Genomic DNA, 15,903 nt, shown 5'->3' with positions numbered 1-15,903 from the left:
ACCTTTTATGTAAACAAGAAAAATTGCAGAAAAAAGTTTAATCATAGTTTAGACTAATATTAAATTTCTGGAACTGATTTATGTGTCTGCACACGGTTTCCGGGATTTCTTTTCTCAAAAACATTGGCGATAGCTACGGCCAATATGGTTTTTGGATTTTACTTGTTTGTTGAGATTAATGTGATGTAATGATTGATAGTGTGTGCGGAACAGAAGTTTTGTAATACTTGCACAGTTTTTTTTTCTCTCTCTTCTTTTTCCCCCAATTTTATGTGCAATTGCCTGTATAAATTTATAAGGAATTCACTACACTGCTTTTTAACATCAGGGCTTAATCCACGTTTTCAATCCTAGTACCTATTTTTGTGAACATTTTTTTTATTTTTGTGAAAATTAAGTATTGCTAAAAAAAAACTACATATGTATACAAAAAGTACAATACTATAAAAAACATACACATATTGCGCAAGGAATTGCTTATAAGACAGCTTGCAGATTAATTCCATTTATTAATTCAATGTAAATTATACAGCCAGCCAGCATAGAAATTTTTAAACTTATTTACTAATAAAATTTATTGAACTTATTATGAGTAAGAAATTATTATTTTGATATTGTGTTAACTTTACTTTTGAATTAATGGTTGAAAAAATAATAGAAATACAGAATACATAGATAAAATTATATCAATCACAGAGATATTTTGCGATTTTCAGTATTTTTAAAGATAGCAATTATGTTTTGAGCCTGTTCATCAGATAATAATTTGGATCCATTGAAAATTATGTTTAGATGACAATTTAAAGACTTCTGTGAAATGCTGCATCTCAGTTTGGTACAGACTAAATTCATCTTAGAAAACAATCTTTCCACAGATGCTGTAGAGGAAGGAACAATCACACATAAAGTTAACAGTCTCATTAAATTAGGAAAATCATTCCACACTGTAGCTTTTCTTTCCATAATTGATATTAAATCTGATGGTGTAATTTTGTGTCCCATACACACTTTAGCTTCATCTTTTTCATTTTTTCTAATCAACAATTTTGCTGCCTCTAATTTTTCTATATCAAAGGTTAATTTTGATTCTTGCCTTTTTAATTCAAATTTAATAAGTTCTTCTTTTGCTGATATTTCTTGAATAAATGGTGCAGACTCTGTTGTTTGTCCTTGAAAATGATTAGTTTGCTTTTGGCCATAGAACAACATTAAATCTGACCATTTTTTTTCAATTAATTCTGCTTGATAGACATCTCTTCTTTCATGGTCTTGGACAAAAACGTCAAATGCAGCCAAGGGAGACTTGTCACTTACTTCAAATGCAATTTTCATCTCATTTTTAAAATCATCTAAAAATGGATAGATAAAAATTTTTCTCAAAATCTAACAATATTTTATGAGAATCACTTTTTTTGTTCTTACGAAGCTTGCGGTTTAAACAAGTTGCTTCTTCAGCAAACTCTAGAAAATCCAAGCTTTTAGAAAAAAAAGTTGCTTCTCTCAAATTTTTACCAAAGTTTTCAATGTCTTTTAAAGTGTCTTGTACTTTATCATTGATAGAACTAAAGTAAACTGATTGTTTTTGCAGCCACAAATTTAATCTATCAACAATTTTTAGCATATCAGCTAGAAACAACATAGTTAAAAAAACTTCTGGGTTTAAGAGCTGATCTCTCACACCCTTTACTTCTGGTTCTTTTGTGTTATTAAAAACTGCATCTAGAGTTTCAATCATCTCTTTAAATCGAGATGCCACTCTAACACATGCATGCCCATATGATAACCATCGTGTTGTAGAAACTTTTAACATTTTTAGTGTTTCTATATTGTATACATTTTCTTGTATATTTTTCAAAATATTATATTTTTTTGCACTGTAGTGAAACATTTTCCACAAACTAATCAACAAAGTGTCCACACTTTTTTAAATAGCTATGTTTCTTTAGCAAATGTGCAAACACAAGAGCTAACCGATGGTTGCGACAATTTATATAAATGCAATGAGGAGATATGTGCTTCATTCTTCTTTGTAACCCTGTTACTTCTCCACTCATCACGTTGGTTCCATCTAATGACACAAATAGACATTTTTTTATATCTATGCCTTTTGCAAGCATAAAGTGCTCATTATAGTTGCAGCATCAGTAGCTGCTAAATTTATAAGTCCTAAAAAATTCTCTTGAACTTTTCCATTAGGAACTTTAAATCTGGCTAATAAGCCTAGTTGCTCTCTTTGTGCTTTGTCCATGCTTTCATCTGCAAACAAAGCAAAAGCATCACACACTTTTAATTGTGATAACATACTTTCTTCAATGTATTCGGAAATACATTCCAAAAGGTTTTGTACAGAAACTCGTGATAAATATGTTGCATTTTTTGCACAAGTTTCTAAGTGTCTCCTAATGTCTGTATCTTGAAGATCATTGCCCAAAAATTGTATTAAACTCTCAAAATTTTCTAAAACAGCCCATTGCTTTTGTACCATAAAGTTTAAAACTTTAACAAATTTCTTCATTACAATGTTATTTTTTTCTTTATCATTTTCGGCTCCTTTTTGAATTTGCTCAGAAACATTGAATTTTTTAACTGAATTGATACTGCTTGTTGCATTAATATGCATTCTACTGTCTTCATGTTTCTTCATGCATCTAGTTGGATGCCCAAGAAAATTTACCCCTTCAGTTATCCAAGGTCCTTTATTATTTACAACAGAACACACTCTGCATAAAAACCCTCCAGCTGAAGGACTATAGTATATCCATTCTTTACATTTTTAATACTTTGTGACATTGGTTAATTTATTTTCCTTATCGATGTTTTCAGGCTTTTTGCTACTGATGAAATTGACTTCGCTTATGACATTTTCCTCTATCGCAGGAACAGCATCGCTTTTTTCTGTAACAAAACAATCATGTAACTCTTCAATCATTGGTTCCGTAGCATTTTTAATGCACTGTGCCTCGTTATCAACGGTTTTTTCAGACGGCGACTGTTGTGACAGTTTCTCCTCAGTTTTTTCAGACTGAAAAAATGTTTTAATTGATTTAGTTCCTATACTATCGATCGTGCGTAAACGCTTCATGTAATAATCGCTATTCCGTGAGCCACCCGCTCCACTTAAATTTCTTCCTCGCTTCATTATAAAAACTTTTCATATATCTTGTTAAAAAATACGAATGGAACACGTTTTACGCTAAATCATAACAAAAACACTTGTCGCCTGGGAAAATGAGTTGAGTTGTTTATGCGCTCGCTCAATTTAGCCGGTTGCTTAGTATAAAAACTTCACCACTCACTCCGATTGAATGGCGTATTTAGGAGAAGTGGCGTATTCAGCATATCAAGCCTGTTTTCGAGCTAGTGCGGTTGCGCGGAACGCCGTCTGATGGCGTACCATACGGCGTTCACTGTGAATCCACTTTTCCGTGAACCGCTCGGAAAACTATTCAGCACTTTAATTCCTTCTAACTTTCTTTTTTATTTTCGTGAAGATGCGTTTTTTTTTTGTGAAGGTACCGATTTTTTTTTTTAATTTTGTGAAGGTACCGAAAAACAGTACCAAAATCGCCCTGGATTAAGCCCTGAACATTAAATAATCATCCAGGTGTTTTTTTTTTTTCAATCCATCTACATAGTCAAAATAAATTAAGAATGCTTAAATTAATTTTTGAAGAGATGTGTAGAATCTTAGCATGTGGGTGTGAGAATAATTTTTTTGCAAGTTTTTTGCTTTAAATAATGCTGGGGAATGTTAACTTTACTGCTTTATAAAATAACTAATGATTTGATCAATTTTCTTAACTAATTATTTAACTAATGATTTGATCATCTGCTGAACGATGATTAAAGACATGCTGAATTTTAAGGTGTTGTGACGGAAAGAAAGAGGATACATGCTCTATAAGCGAGTATCTCCAATGTGTTTATGTTTTTATTAACATATCTTTCTATATGATATGCAAGTTTTAGTTTAGCATCATTAAATAATAACGATGCATATATGTATTGCAATATTTTTATGAAACTCGAGGCAGAGTAGTAACAAATCATGTTTAGCGCTGTAAAATAGTTTTGTGCGTGTATATTGCTATATTTTTTGAAATTTTCAATAGAGTAGCAAAAAAGTTACACAGAGTTTAATATTTGATACAGGTCTGTAATTTTTTCATTTATGAAATGCATCTTTAATTTTATTTAATTTTAGTTTTCTGAGTATATATCGTTAGATTTTTATGAAATTCACAGCAAAGTAGTAATGAAACATTAGCCTGGGAGATAATATTTGATATAAATCTGCCACTTTTTTATTTTACTTAAGAAATGCTTGCTTTGTACTGTTAAAATGGCATAAAAACATTAGAATATAGAATTTAACAGGATTTCACTATTCGACTCTGATTTTGGCATGTGACAAAAAGAACAGCAATAAAACTGCACCAAAAGTAGTTGGCAAGAAAAAATTACCAAACATCATATGAGGGCACAATTAATCAGAATATATAATAAGTCAAATCCATACATACATATATATATATATATATATATATATATATATTTAATATAAACTTTTTAGAACACCACATGCATCAATCTTTTATTGACCCTGAACTGAGTAAGTATAGAATTAGCTTGTTTATCTGCACAAAAAATCAGTTTTCTGGTGTTATTGAAAAGGTATGTTGTTAAAGGTATGTTTAAATCTTTCTATACATTAAAAAACAAATCTGCACATATTTCTTTTTCTGAGCAGAAAACAAAATAGATTGTAACACAAACTGAGCATAGAGTTAACAGTAAGATTAGACTATAATAAAAAAAAAATCTTTTGTCCTAACCTTTTTTTTTTTTTTTTTAATAAAACTGGAAATAAAGAACAAAGAGTTAATGCATTATTTAACATAATAAAGCATAATGTAAAATGCTAGCAAAATGTTGGCTCTAATGTTGCTGAAGATTCATAAACAAAAAATGATATCTTGGAAGAAAATAAATAACTTCAGCCATAATTATTTTAATAATAGAATAAGGAAAAAATATTTTATTCTTTTTAGGTTCATTTTTAAAGCAATAGGTAAGGGACAAAAATTTAGTTAATATTGCGTACGATAAAAATTAAATAAAATAAATAAAGACAAAGCAATATAAGCGTAATAAATATTTACCCTGAAATCACGAAACTTATTGATTAATGGTTCGTGAGACAGAAATTGAATGTCTTTCAAGAAGTAATATGTTTTGTTGGTTGAGCTTTTCTTATTGGCTTTTCTTTTATTAGGTGGTTCCACAGGATATATTCCTTTTAAAATGCATAATCTCCTGTAAACCCAAAAATACATTTGTTATTATAGGTGTCAACATATTTAATCCATAATGTCATTAAATATCTAATAAAATTTAAAATTTTTTTTAAATAAAATTCAAAAATGACATTTTAAAAATTGTTAGTGTGAATTTACTGTAAGAAAAAAAAACATCATTACTTCAAATGGTGTCAATATCTTTTCCATATAATTTAAACATTTGATTCTTTGATTATGTCATCTTTCCTTTCTTATGCATCTCTCGATGCTATGACCTCTGTTAATATTTTTAGCTCTTCCAGATTCCCACATACTGCAAGATTTTTGTCCACTATATTTACTTTATCATCTTTAATTCCTTTTGTAATTATTAAATATATTATTTTGTATTATGAGTTTTTTCTAATCTTAGAGTGGATATTCTTAGTGCATGCATATTTAACGTGTCTAATTTTTGAAGAAAGAGCAACTTAAACAACTTTTTTCCAAAAATGACAATATTTATTTTAGCTTCAGAATTCAAAGGTCACCAAGAAATTTTTTTTGGCTAAAAGATTTCCATTTTTCTATTATCATTATAGCAAATGTGTAGGTAATACAGATTTTTTATGGTTTCTAAGTGTTTGAGTCATTAAAGTTCTTGAAATAAAAGTTTTCATTGGGCAAAACATTGTAATAATTATCATATATTATTTTACTGATTCCTTGAAATACTTAACCAACATTAAAAAAAATTGCAAATCTTTAAATAAAGAGGATATAAACATGTTATCTGATTAATAGGGATTGATAAAATATGTCACAGGAATTTATGAATACAAATGAATTTATGAATAATACAACCTACGGTCCACTGGCCTTCAAAGTTTATGACTTGGCTCCCGAGCAGTTATTAATTATTTATAGAAACTATAAAAGTCTTTTTGAATAAAAAAAAATTAAATTAAGATAAAATTTTCTTTTATATCCTTGGGGAAAAAAAGCCATAGTAGGAAGTTGGCCTCTTTTCTTATATTTTTTTACTGGTCATTTACTCCTATGATTACTAAATGTTTTCATGTAAGCTAGGACCATTTTGTTGTGTTCAGTGCTTTCAAAAAAATATTATTTCATAAAAATGTTAGACATTATTACGATTAGGATTTTGCATGTCACTTTCGATTAGGATTCAATTGCACATTGAATTTTCACGAATAAAGTTTTACCTTCCTATGTTGTTCTCCGACATAGCATTTTTTAGTTTTTGTGGTCCCTTATCAAAAAAAGGTTTTGCATCTCTGATAACCATTAGATAGATACAAATAGCACTAGATCACATATATTTAATAGTGTATTGATCATATTCTTTTGATATTATTCAGTGTTTTCATCATAGAAAAAGAATGGGTGAGAATTTCTCACCCTTTCTCAAAAACAGGGTGAGATTTCAGAAAGTTAAGTGAGATTTCTAAAAACTGAAAAAATACAAATAGACTTGAAAAAAAAAATTTCCTTCATTATAATACATTTTTAACGTCTTCTATTTTTTTAAAGCATTGAATATTCTTGCTGCATCATCATAGAAGATTTTGCCTTTACTAGGTATTTGTCCATCTTACATTAGTGCATAAAAAATTTGAACGTCTTTTAAATGAAAAAACCTTACCCGCGGTAAACACGTGGTTGCAGAGAAATGTGTTCTGAAAGGGGTTCCGTGGTTCGGAGAGGTTGTGTTCTGTTGCGCGAAAAAGTTCTGAACAATACTGGTAAATAGGGAATCTAGATAACGGGGCAAATGTTGAAAATAATGAAAGATCCAGGAAGAAAAGTGAAATGGATTTTATTCTAATTGGCGTAATTCGAAGCTTTTTCCAAAATGCGAGAAATTCGTGAATTTTGAAATTGATTTATAGAATGCGCGAATTTCTCGCGGTAATCATTCTTTAATGCGAGAAAAGAAAAAAATATGCGAGATTCTCGCGTTCTCGCAATGTAGTGAAAACACTGTTATTTAAACACATATTCAGAAATAAAAAGACATAAATTGATTAAAATGTTCAGAAACTAATCTAAGAAAAAAAATTATGACAGAAGGAATACAATTCAACAGTAACTTTCGGATCAGAAATTTATAAGTAGATTTTTCATAAAATATGATAAACAAGAATTTAAAAGCTACTCAAAAAGAAACTGAAAGAGAAAGTTTATATTATAAAAGATATAATACCCCTTTGGTGAAAATTAAAAAAAGGTTTGTTAGATTCTGTGTGGCACTTATATCTAAATATGATGATTATGATTCCGTTATTTGTATTTTTTTTAAATTAAATTTTGTTATGTTTATTAACAGCTATGATTAATGTGTTTTCATTATGACTTTCATTTCAAATTTTTTATTCAGGATCTTTCTTAAAACCTGCATACTTTCAACAATTTCATTAACTATTTCTATAAAACAAAATTGACCAAATAATATTTTTTTTAAAAAATAAAAGTTGGATCTTGCTTTCTGTTAATACAAATATCAGATTTACCAACCAAAGTTTTAATAAAAAACATTAATAATATCCAAACACAATATTATAGTAAAAATAATAATGTTTTTAATTAATAAGGTTCGACCTATTAATTAATAACTAACCACTGAAAAAAATCATTGTAATTTGTATTGAACTTGTATGAAATCATATTTAAAACACAAAATTAAAAAAAAATATCACAACCTTCAGAATATATGTACTGTTATAATTTTTATTTTATACCTGAAATCTTTTAAGGAGAGTCCTAATTTTTTCAGTGCTTGTTTCCTACTAACATAGGAAGTAGCTATACCTCTTTCCCCCTGAAAAAAATTAGATAATCACTGTTAGAACCAAGGCATATAAATTGACACTTAACAATTTCTGGAAGGTTTAAACTATAGTCACATTCACTAAATACCAACCATCATAAATTGCCAAATATGTACATACGATCTTATCAAATGTAATATTTTGTTATGGTTTGTAAACTTGGTTTTATTTCGTTAGCAAAAATGTCGGAGGTCTCAGTATTGTGATAATCGTCAAGTTTCAGTAACTTAAGGGCTGTGGCCCACAAGAAACTAAAAAAAATATCACAGAAAGGACAAACTCGAAAGGTTTAACTCGTAGCCATTCCCGTGCAAATTTGACGAATGTAGTTGACGCGACAGATCACGATACGGAAATATCCCCAAAAAAAGTATGATACTAAATAGATTGATTTATAACTAAGAACATTATCTTGATTTCTTCAATAGTCAAATATAATAATAACATGAAATAGTAAAAAATTATCTTATGAAGAAAACAGTTTAGAACTATATTACAGAGATACACAATTTAAGACCAAACGAAAAGTTACAAGAACTGAGAAAAATGAACAGTAACAAATTTAAACAAGCCTAATCCATTTCTTTTCAAAATCATTCCATGAGCGTTCACTTACAATTAATCAAATACATCACAGAAACAATAAATCTGGCACTTTAGAATGTCTTTTAAATATTTGTCTTCTCCTCAGATATTTGCATCAAATTTCATTTCACACAGTGACAACTTTATATTTTCATAGTTAATTGTCAAAAAAAATAAATAAAAAGTCGCACTAGTTTACATAATTATGCTCATATAAATAATACAATGAACACACTTAAACATCAATAAAATTATTATCTATTTATCCAACTAATTTAGCAATACTAAAATGCTTTTCACACATCGCAATTGAAAAAAAATTATTCGATTTGAAGAAGATCAAGCTAATCAAATTTAAAAAAAGATATAGACTTTAAAAAGAAGTTTGTTTAATCAATACCTTCCTAAATAAAATGCGACCCATTCTAGTTTTTCCTTCAAATTATTAAATTTAGATTTATGAAATCGAAAAGCCAGGACAAATTTATAAATACAAAACAACGTGCACAGTGTGTTTTGTTGCCACCAGATATTTCACACTTGAAATTTTTAATAATAAACTATTGAGCAAATATGTCTTGGAATACACAAAAAACACTTCAACTTCTAACTAACGCTTTACTCCGAACGCTTTATTACTGCTGAATGAAATGAATGGATAAATATTAATTCTATTTTACCTAATTCTGTTTCTAAAATTTTACTGAACGAGATGTACTTTTCTTTATTATCTGGATTTAATTTTAAGTCACACTTGTCTAGCGCCCAAATTCTTATATAGGAAGAATATAGGAATAAAAGGTGGTTGTTTATATTTTAAACGGACGTCAAGGTGAACGTTGACATCACTGGTCGAGTAACTAGTTTGTACTCTATATCCACTAAGTCTCTTTGCCAGAAAAATCTGAAATTCGCAAATTTTATGACACATTTTTTTTCAGATTTTATAATTCGTAAATTTTAAAATTAGAAAAAAAAAACTAATATGATCTTAAAATTTAATTCTTTATATCATTCTGAAATTCAAATATTTGAAATAAAATAAAACACACAATTTATGTACTTAAAAAAAATAAAAAATAAATAAAATAAAGAATATTTTAGTAAACATTCCAAGCTAGCCTGTTAGCGTACAATTAGTTTGCTCGTAAAACGTTTTCTTGGTTTTCATTTGTGTGTAATGGAAATTCTAATTATTTTCATTCAAAATTTCATGATTTTCATTTAATTTACTCCTCTATTTCAACAATTACAAGGTACTTTGATATCTGGGTCATGTTAAAAGTTAAAAATATAGGAAAGTGTTTCACAACATCCACTAAGATGACAAATTGTCTGTCAAGTATGATAAAAAATATTAATGGTCAAAAAAACAATTCATTTCGATAATGAACATTTAACTGTAATGCAATTATTGTTCAGTTATCTAAAAGACCTTTTCGTTGTTTTCCTTTGCATTTAACGCAACATTTGTTTTGTCTAAATTTTAATTTAATTTTAAATAATATATAGGTTACTACAAAAGTTTTTATAAACATGATTTTTCTCTGATATTTAAATTGCAAGTTACTTTGATTTCTGGGTCGTGTTAGAAGTTAAAAATATAAGAAAAGTATATCACAACATCCACTAAGATCTAAGATGACAAATTGTCTGTCAAGGATGATAAAAAAATAATTCATTGCGATAATGAACATTTAGCTGAATGTTATTATTGTTAAGTTATCTAAAAGACTTTTTTGCGGTTTTGCCTTGCATGTAACGCAAAATTTGATTATTTCTATTTAGTCTTAATTGAAATAAGTTATTTTCATAACTTTAATGCTTATATGATTGTACTCCAAGTAACTTATGAGTAATTTTGATTTCTGGGTTGAATTAAAAATAATAAGGACGTTTCCTTATATTCACAAAAATGATAAGCCATCTTTCAATTTTTAAGCAAAAACTGAAGAAAACTATTTCTATATTAATTAAGGTAAGTGCTACTTACCCCGTTCTCCAGGACTGCCACATTTTGGAGGGTAATAAATATCAATTTGCTCAGTCATAAAAGACTAACATGTTTTAAAGACAATCACTTTAATAACGAAATATAACAAACAAAAAAGGATTAACAATTAAACATCTAATTATCGTACGGAGCTAAACATGCTTGTTCACAGATTGAGATCAAAACATCAACTGGTGGCGCTGTGGGCGCACCAAAACAACATACGCAGAAGTGGGAATTCTCGACAATCTCCCACCTTTGGATTCGAAGAAATATTTTCGAATCCAAACAGAATTCTTAGTCTATATGGTCCATCTGAAAAAACTAAACAAATAAAATTATTAGCAAAATGGTTACACTTCCAGCGGAAAAAGTCTTTGTATAGGTCTTAATAGTTTCCCAGATTGGGTCTTAAGTTCCACTAAACGGATTCTCCCATCCTTTCCTGGATAAGTCCTTTCAACTTTGGCCAATGGCCAGAGTATTCTTTTATGGTTGGAATCTCCGATTAGCACAAGATCTCCTTCTTTGATAGACGACTCCCTTTTAATTTTAGAATTATCTTTAAGCAAACCTAGATATTCAATTCTGAATCGGTTTCGCAGGTCTTGTCGCAATTTTAACCGATAAGAATATCTTTTGTTCATTTTTTTTGAATCAATTAGGTCAAGTTCAGGAAAACCAATTTCTTTAATTTCCTGTAGAAACATGGATGGCGTGAGCGCTGACAGATCTTCGGGATCTTCTGAAAGATACGTTATAGGACGGGAATTAATTAAACTTTCCGCGTCGCATAATACTGTAGCTAACTCTTCTTCATTCAAACAAGCTCGTCCTAGAACCTTTCTCAGGATGCCTTTCAAAACTCCTATTAATCTTTCGAAGAAGCCTCCCCACCAAGGGGCAGAGGGAGGATTAAATTTCCATGAAATTCGTTTCCTTGAAGCAAAGTCTTCAATTTCGTTCCAATTAATGTTCTTCAAAAGATTTGCCGTTCCCACAAGATTTGTCCCATTGTCAGAGTATACAGTGGACGGGTGTCCTCTGCGAGCAATAAATCGGCGAAGGGCCAAGATGAAACAATCTGTTGACAGGGACGATACTACTTCGAGGTGTACCGCTCGGTAGATGGCACAAGTGAAGAGTACCACCCAGCATTTTCTATCTCCTTTTAAAAGCAGAGGTCCGCACAGGTCGACACCTATAATTTCAAAAATAGCTGCGTCTCTGACTCGATCTTCTGGGAGTGGAATGCTTACGGCTTCCAATGGTTTAACCGAGAATCTTTTGCACTTGACGCAATTTCTTACGACGCTTCGAATTGTCTTTCTGGTTTTAATGATCCAAAACGACTCTCTGAGGTGAGACATCAAAGTTTGAACACCGGCATGTTTCAGTTCAATATGTTTGTCCATTATTAATTTTTCCACCAAATCATGCTTGCTAGGCAATAATATAGGGAATCTAAAAGTTTCTAAGTCTTTTCTCGATGTTATTCTTGTCTCAACTCGTAAGAGACCATCGCTGTCTTTCACAGTTCGAAAATTTATCTTTCCATTAAAAGATTCTCTTTGAATTTCTTTCAAAACGAACTTCTCAGATGCTTCGATCTCTTCTACCGCCAATTTTCCCTTCTTTCTGTCACTATGATTTCTTAGAGTATTTTTATAAAATCGGATGACGTAAGCCATGATTCTCACAATTTTATTGAAGGAAGACACATTTTGGAAGATTTCAAAGGTATTAGTTGTTAAATTTGTGGCTGAGGATATAGTTCGTTTTCTTTCTGAAAGAACTACTTCAATATCCGGAGAAAGTTCACTAGCTGGCCAATTCTCGAATGGCAGTTTTAACCATTGGGGGCCCTCCCACCAATGGGATTTCAATAAATCTTTAGAATTACATCCCCGCGAGGGCAAATCTGCGGGATTATACTTTCCTTGAATATGTCGCCAAGCCTCCGGATCCGTAAGTTTTCGAATTTCATTGACTCTGTTAGCAACAAAAGTGGCCCAGTTATCTTGCTTTTTAATCCAGTATAAAGCGTTCATTGAGTCAGTGTAGAAAAAGGTTTGCACATTCTTCATATTCAAATCATCTCTTACAGTGTAAGCGAGCCTGGCTCCAATGGTACACGCGAGAATTTCTAATCTAGGAATTGTTATCGATTTTAGGGGTGCTACCTTGGATTTAGCCTGTAAGAGTTGACAGTTAACTATTCCCCCTTTAACATTTCTAATAAAAATTGAAGCCGCGTAAGCCGATTTGCTCGCGTCTACGAAGACATGCAGAGTAGAATTTTCATCTAGATCAGGTGTTTTTCTAGGGATTTCTATTTCTTTCAGATATTTTAATTCATTAGCCCACTTTAGAAATTTATTCCTCAGATTATCCGGAAGTCCTGTATCCCAATTAATTTTCTCCTTCCAACATTCCTGCAAGATTAATTTAGGAACTAGTGTGACAGGACTTGTAAACCCAATAGGGTCAAAAATTCGGCTTAACATAGATAATACATTTCGTTTACTCGGAATGGGTTGATTTTCCTCATTTATCTCACAAGATAAAGTATCCCTGTATAAATTCCATTTAAGGCCCAATACTGAAACGATTTCTTTATAGTTATCTCCAGACAAGTTCAAAATTGAGGTTTCCTCATCACTATCTGGCCGATTATGTTTCCAATCCCTTAGGTCAAATTGTGCTGAAGCCATTAATTCTTTAGACACCGTAATGAAAGAATTTAACTCGTCAATAGTGTTCACACTTGCAACACAATTGTCCACATACATGGAATCTTTAAGTTTTAAAGCTATGTCTCTCTTGGTTTCATCTACATTCTCTAAATGATAATTTATAGTCGCGGCGAGTAAAAATGGACTTGCATTTACGCCGAAAACTACACGACAATGTGAATAAACAATTAGTTTCCCTGGATCACCTCCCTCCCACCATAAGAACCGCAGATATTTCTTATCTGAGGGAGCAACGTTTATTTGTTGGAAAGCTCGACGAATGTCCGATATTACCCCAAATTTCCCCTGACGAAATCTGTTAATGAGTTTGGGGATCAGTTCTAAATTATTCGGCCCTTTCTCAACGCAATCGTTCAGCGACACAGAATTTCTTTCCTTAGCAGACGCATCAAAAACCGGTCGGATTTTAGTTGTGGAGTTCTCTTTAAATACTGGTCTATGCGGTAAATAATGACCTTTATCTTTTGTCAGTTCCTCTGAATCAACGGGTTCAATAATTTTTTCGGCTACCCAATCTCTGAAGACGTTTTCATATTCATGTAAACAGTTTCGTTTTTGTAACACCTTTACGCAAGACTTTAACCGTTTTTCGGCAAGGTTTCGATTGTCCGGTAATTCAGGATGAACCTCTAACCAGGGGAGAGACACTTCATATCTACCTTCTTCATCCCTTCTTAACGACCGAACAAAATGATCTTTCGCGGCTTCCTCAATTTCTGATCTCGTTTGAGAAATATTCGGTTCCGTAATTCCCAGAGAATCAAGTGACCATAAGTCACAAATATTTAAGTCAGTAACATGAAGTGATAAAAGCACTTCATTCGTTATAGGACTTTCTCCAGTTCTTCCCATTAAGGTCCAACCGAAATGCGTATTCATCGCGACAAGGCCATTCGTTATATTTTTAATTTCTCCAGTAAATAAATCTCCAGCATAATCCGCACCTATTAATCCGTGAATTTCATAAGCATGCTTATCAAATAAACATAAAGTTTCATTCACGGTTACGTCACTAGGATAAATTCCGTGCCCTTTTAATTCCTTCATAATTTCCCTATTGTCCAATTTTGGAATCGGGGTACAAATTGTCTTTTGTTCCAGTACATTTAATGTATAAGTAAAACTATTGTCCACATTACAAAAATTAATCGTGTAATTTTTATGTGATTCCCTTTTCTTTAACCCCCCGAACAATCCATGCACAACTGTTTCCTGCCCAAGACTCTTTAATTTTAACTTACGCGCTGCAAATTCCGATATATAACTACAAGAAGATCCAGTATCAATAATCACCCTAATCAAATGTTTTTGTTTACCTCCCGAAACACTTACAATGAGAGTTTGCAACATTATTTTTTCTCTACTAGAAGAGTTACTTAAAGCACAGGCAGTATCAGGTTTCATTTGGGAAAGATCAGAATTATTCCCCTTCCCCCCTGTTTCTATCGAATTTATTTTTCTTTTCCCCATACACATTATACTGACGTGTCTGCCGGAACATATCTCACATTTAACGATAGCCTTACAAGAAGAGGAAAGGTGTCTTTTTTTTATTTTATCATTTAAGCATCGGAAACAAGAGCCAGACCGCTTACAAATGTCTATTTTTTCTTCCAAACTCAAATTATTATTCGTGCAAGAAGCCGAGTAATGTTTATGAGATTTACAAAATAGACAAGTCTCTTTCTCATTCCTCCGATCTTCAAAACACTCATTAATTAATGCAGAAGCCGATGGCTGGCGCCTACACTCCTTCTCAGTAATGTGAGGATTCATTCTAACATGTGTTTTGATTTCCGAAACAGAAGTATTCAAATTTAAGAAAGTCATTTCTCTGGCTTTTAATTGAGATGATAAAAAATCGATTAGCTCATCAATTTCAGAAACAAGAGGATTTTTCGTTCTTTTGTTGAATTCTAGTAGTAGATCACGGGGCAACAATTTGGTTAAAATGGGAACTAGAATGTTCGAATAGCTATCTTTTTTAACAGATAAACTTTCTAAACTTCTAATGTTCTTTTGTATGTGATTAAAAATGTTCCTGAAGTTTTTTACGTCATTAGAGTTTTTTAATGGGCATGTATGGAGTAGGTTTTCAATGTGTATGCAGCGGCTGCTGCGTTTGAGCCAATTTCAAGCTAAACGCCGAAATGTGGCAAACTTACGTCGCCAGTTGGCGATAAGGACAATCACGATTGCAAACCTAACTGCACCTGTTTTTCTCCTCAGTTCGATCTGTGACGACGCCTGTGTATGTTACTGGGACAACCTGTCCGCCACGATGTTTAATCTAGAACTTAACTTGTAACCTTAATTGTTATCCTTTTATTAAATTTATTATTATTTAATTATGGCTGGCATTCTGTTAATTGTTTCTATTCTTCAATCAACTTAATTATTCATTATATGTTTTTATTTTAGGAGTCGCGTTAACTTCC

At 31.3% G+C, this 15,903-nt stretch overlaps 2 protein-coding genes across 2 annotated transcripts in view; both read right to left on the bottom strand.

Moving 5' to 3' along the window:
• The window catches only part of LOC107450555 (pescadillo homolog), a 29,587-nt gene extending 20,365 nt beyond the window's left edge, over positions 1-9,222 (bottom strand). Inside the window, exons 1-3 of the mRNA XM_043046434.3 lie at positions 9,117-9,222; positions 8,042-8,121; positions 5,163-5,316 (exon numbers count right to left, since the gene is read on the bottom strand). Of these exons, the coding sequence (XP_042902368.2) occupies positions 5,163-5,316; positions 8,042-8,121; positions 9,117-9,140 (258 nt within the window). The 5' untranslated portion in view covers positions 9,141-9,222. The remainder of the gene's footprint in view (positions 1-5,162; positions 5,317-8,041; positions 8,122-9,116) is intronic.
• Positions 9,223-11,062: 1,840 nt separating this feature from the next.
• LOC147807292 (uncharacterized) lies at positions 11,063-14,869 on the bottom strand. The gene has a single exon (XM_087168870.1). It carries the CDS (start codon positions 14,867-14,869, stop codon positions 11,063-11,065), a length of 3,807 nt encoding a protein of 1,268 aa, XP_087024996.1.
• Positions 14,870-15,903: the final 1,034 nt, after the last annotated feature.

This window comes from Parasteatoda tepidariorum, chromosome 7 (assembly GCF_982258835.1).
Source record: "Parasteatoda tepidariorum strain Cologne lab strain chromosome 7, Ptep-v5.0, whole genome shotgun sequence".
In the NCBI taxonomy this organism is placed as follows: Eukaryota; Metazoa; Arthropoda; class Arachnida; order Araneae; family Theridiidae; genus Parasteatoda; species Parasteatoda tepidariorum.
Note: the sequence above shows the minus strand (reverse complement) of the source record. Positions and strands in the feature narration are given on the sequence as shown.

Bases quoted from the DNA above. Each gene is read 5' to 3' on its own strand.
- LOC147807292 (XM_087168870.1), bottom strand. From the start codon at position 14,869: ATGAAACCTGATACTGCCTGTGCTTTAAGTAACTCTTCTAGTAGAGAA.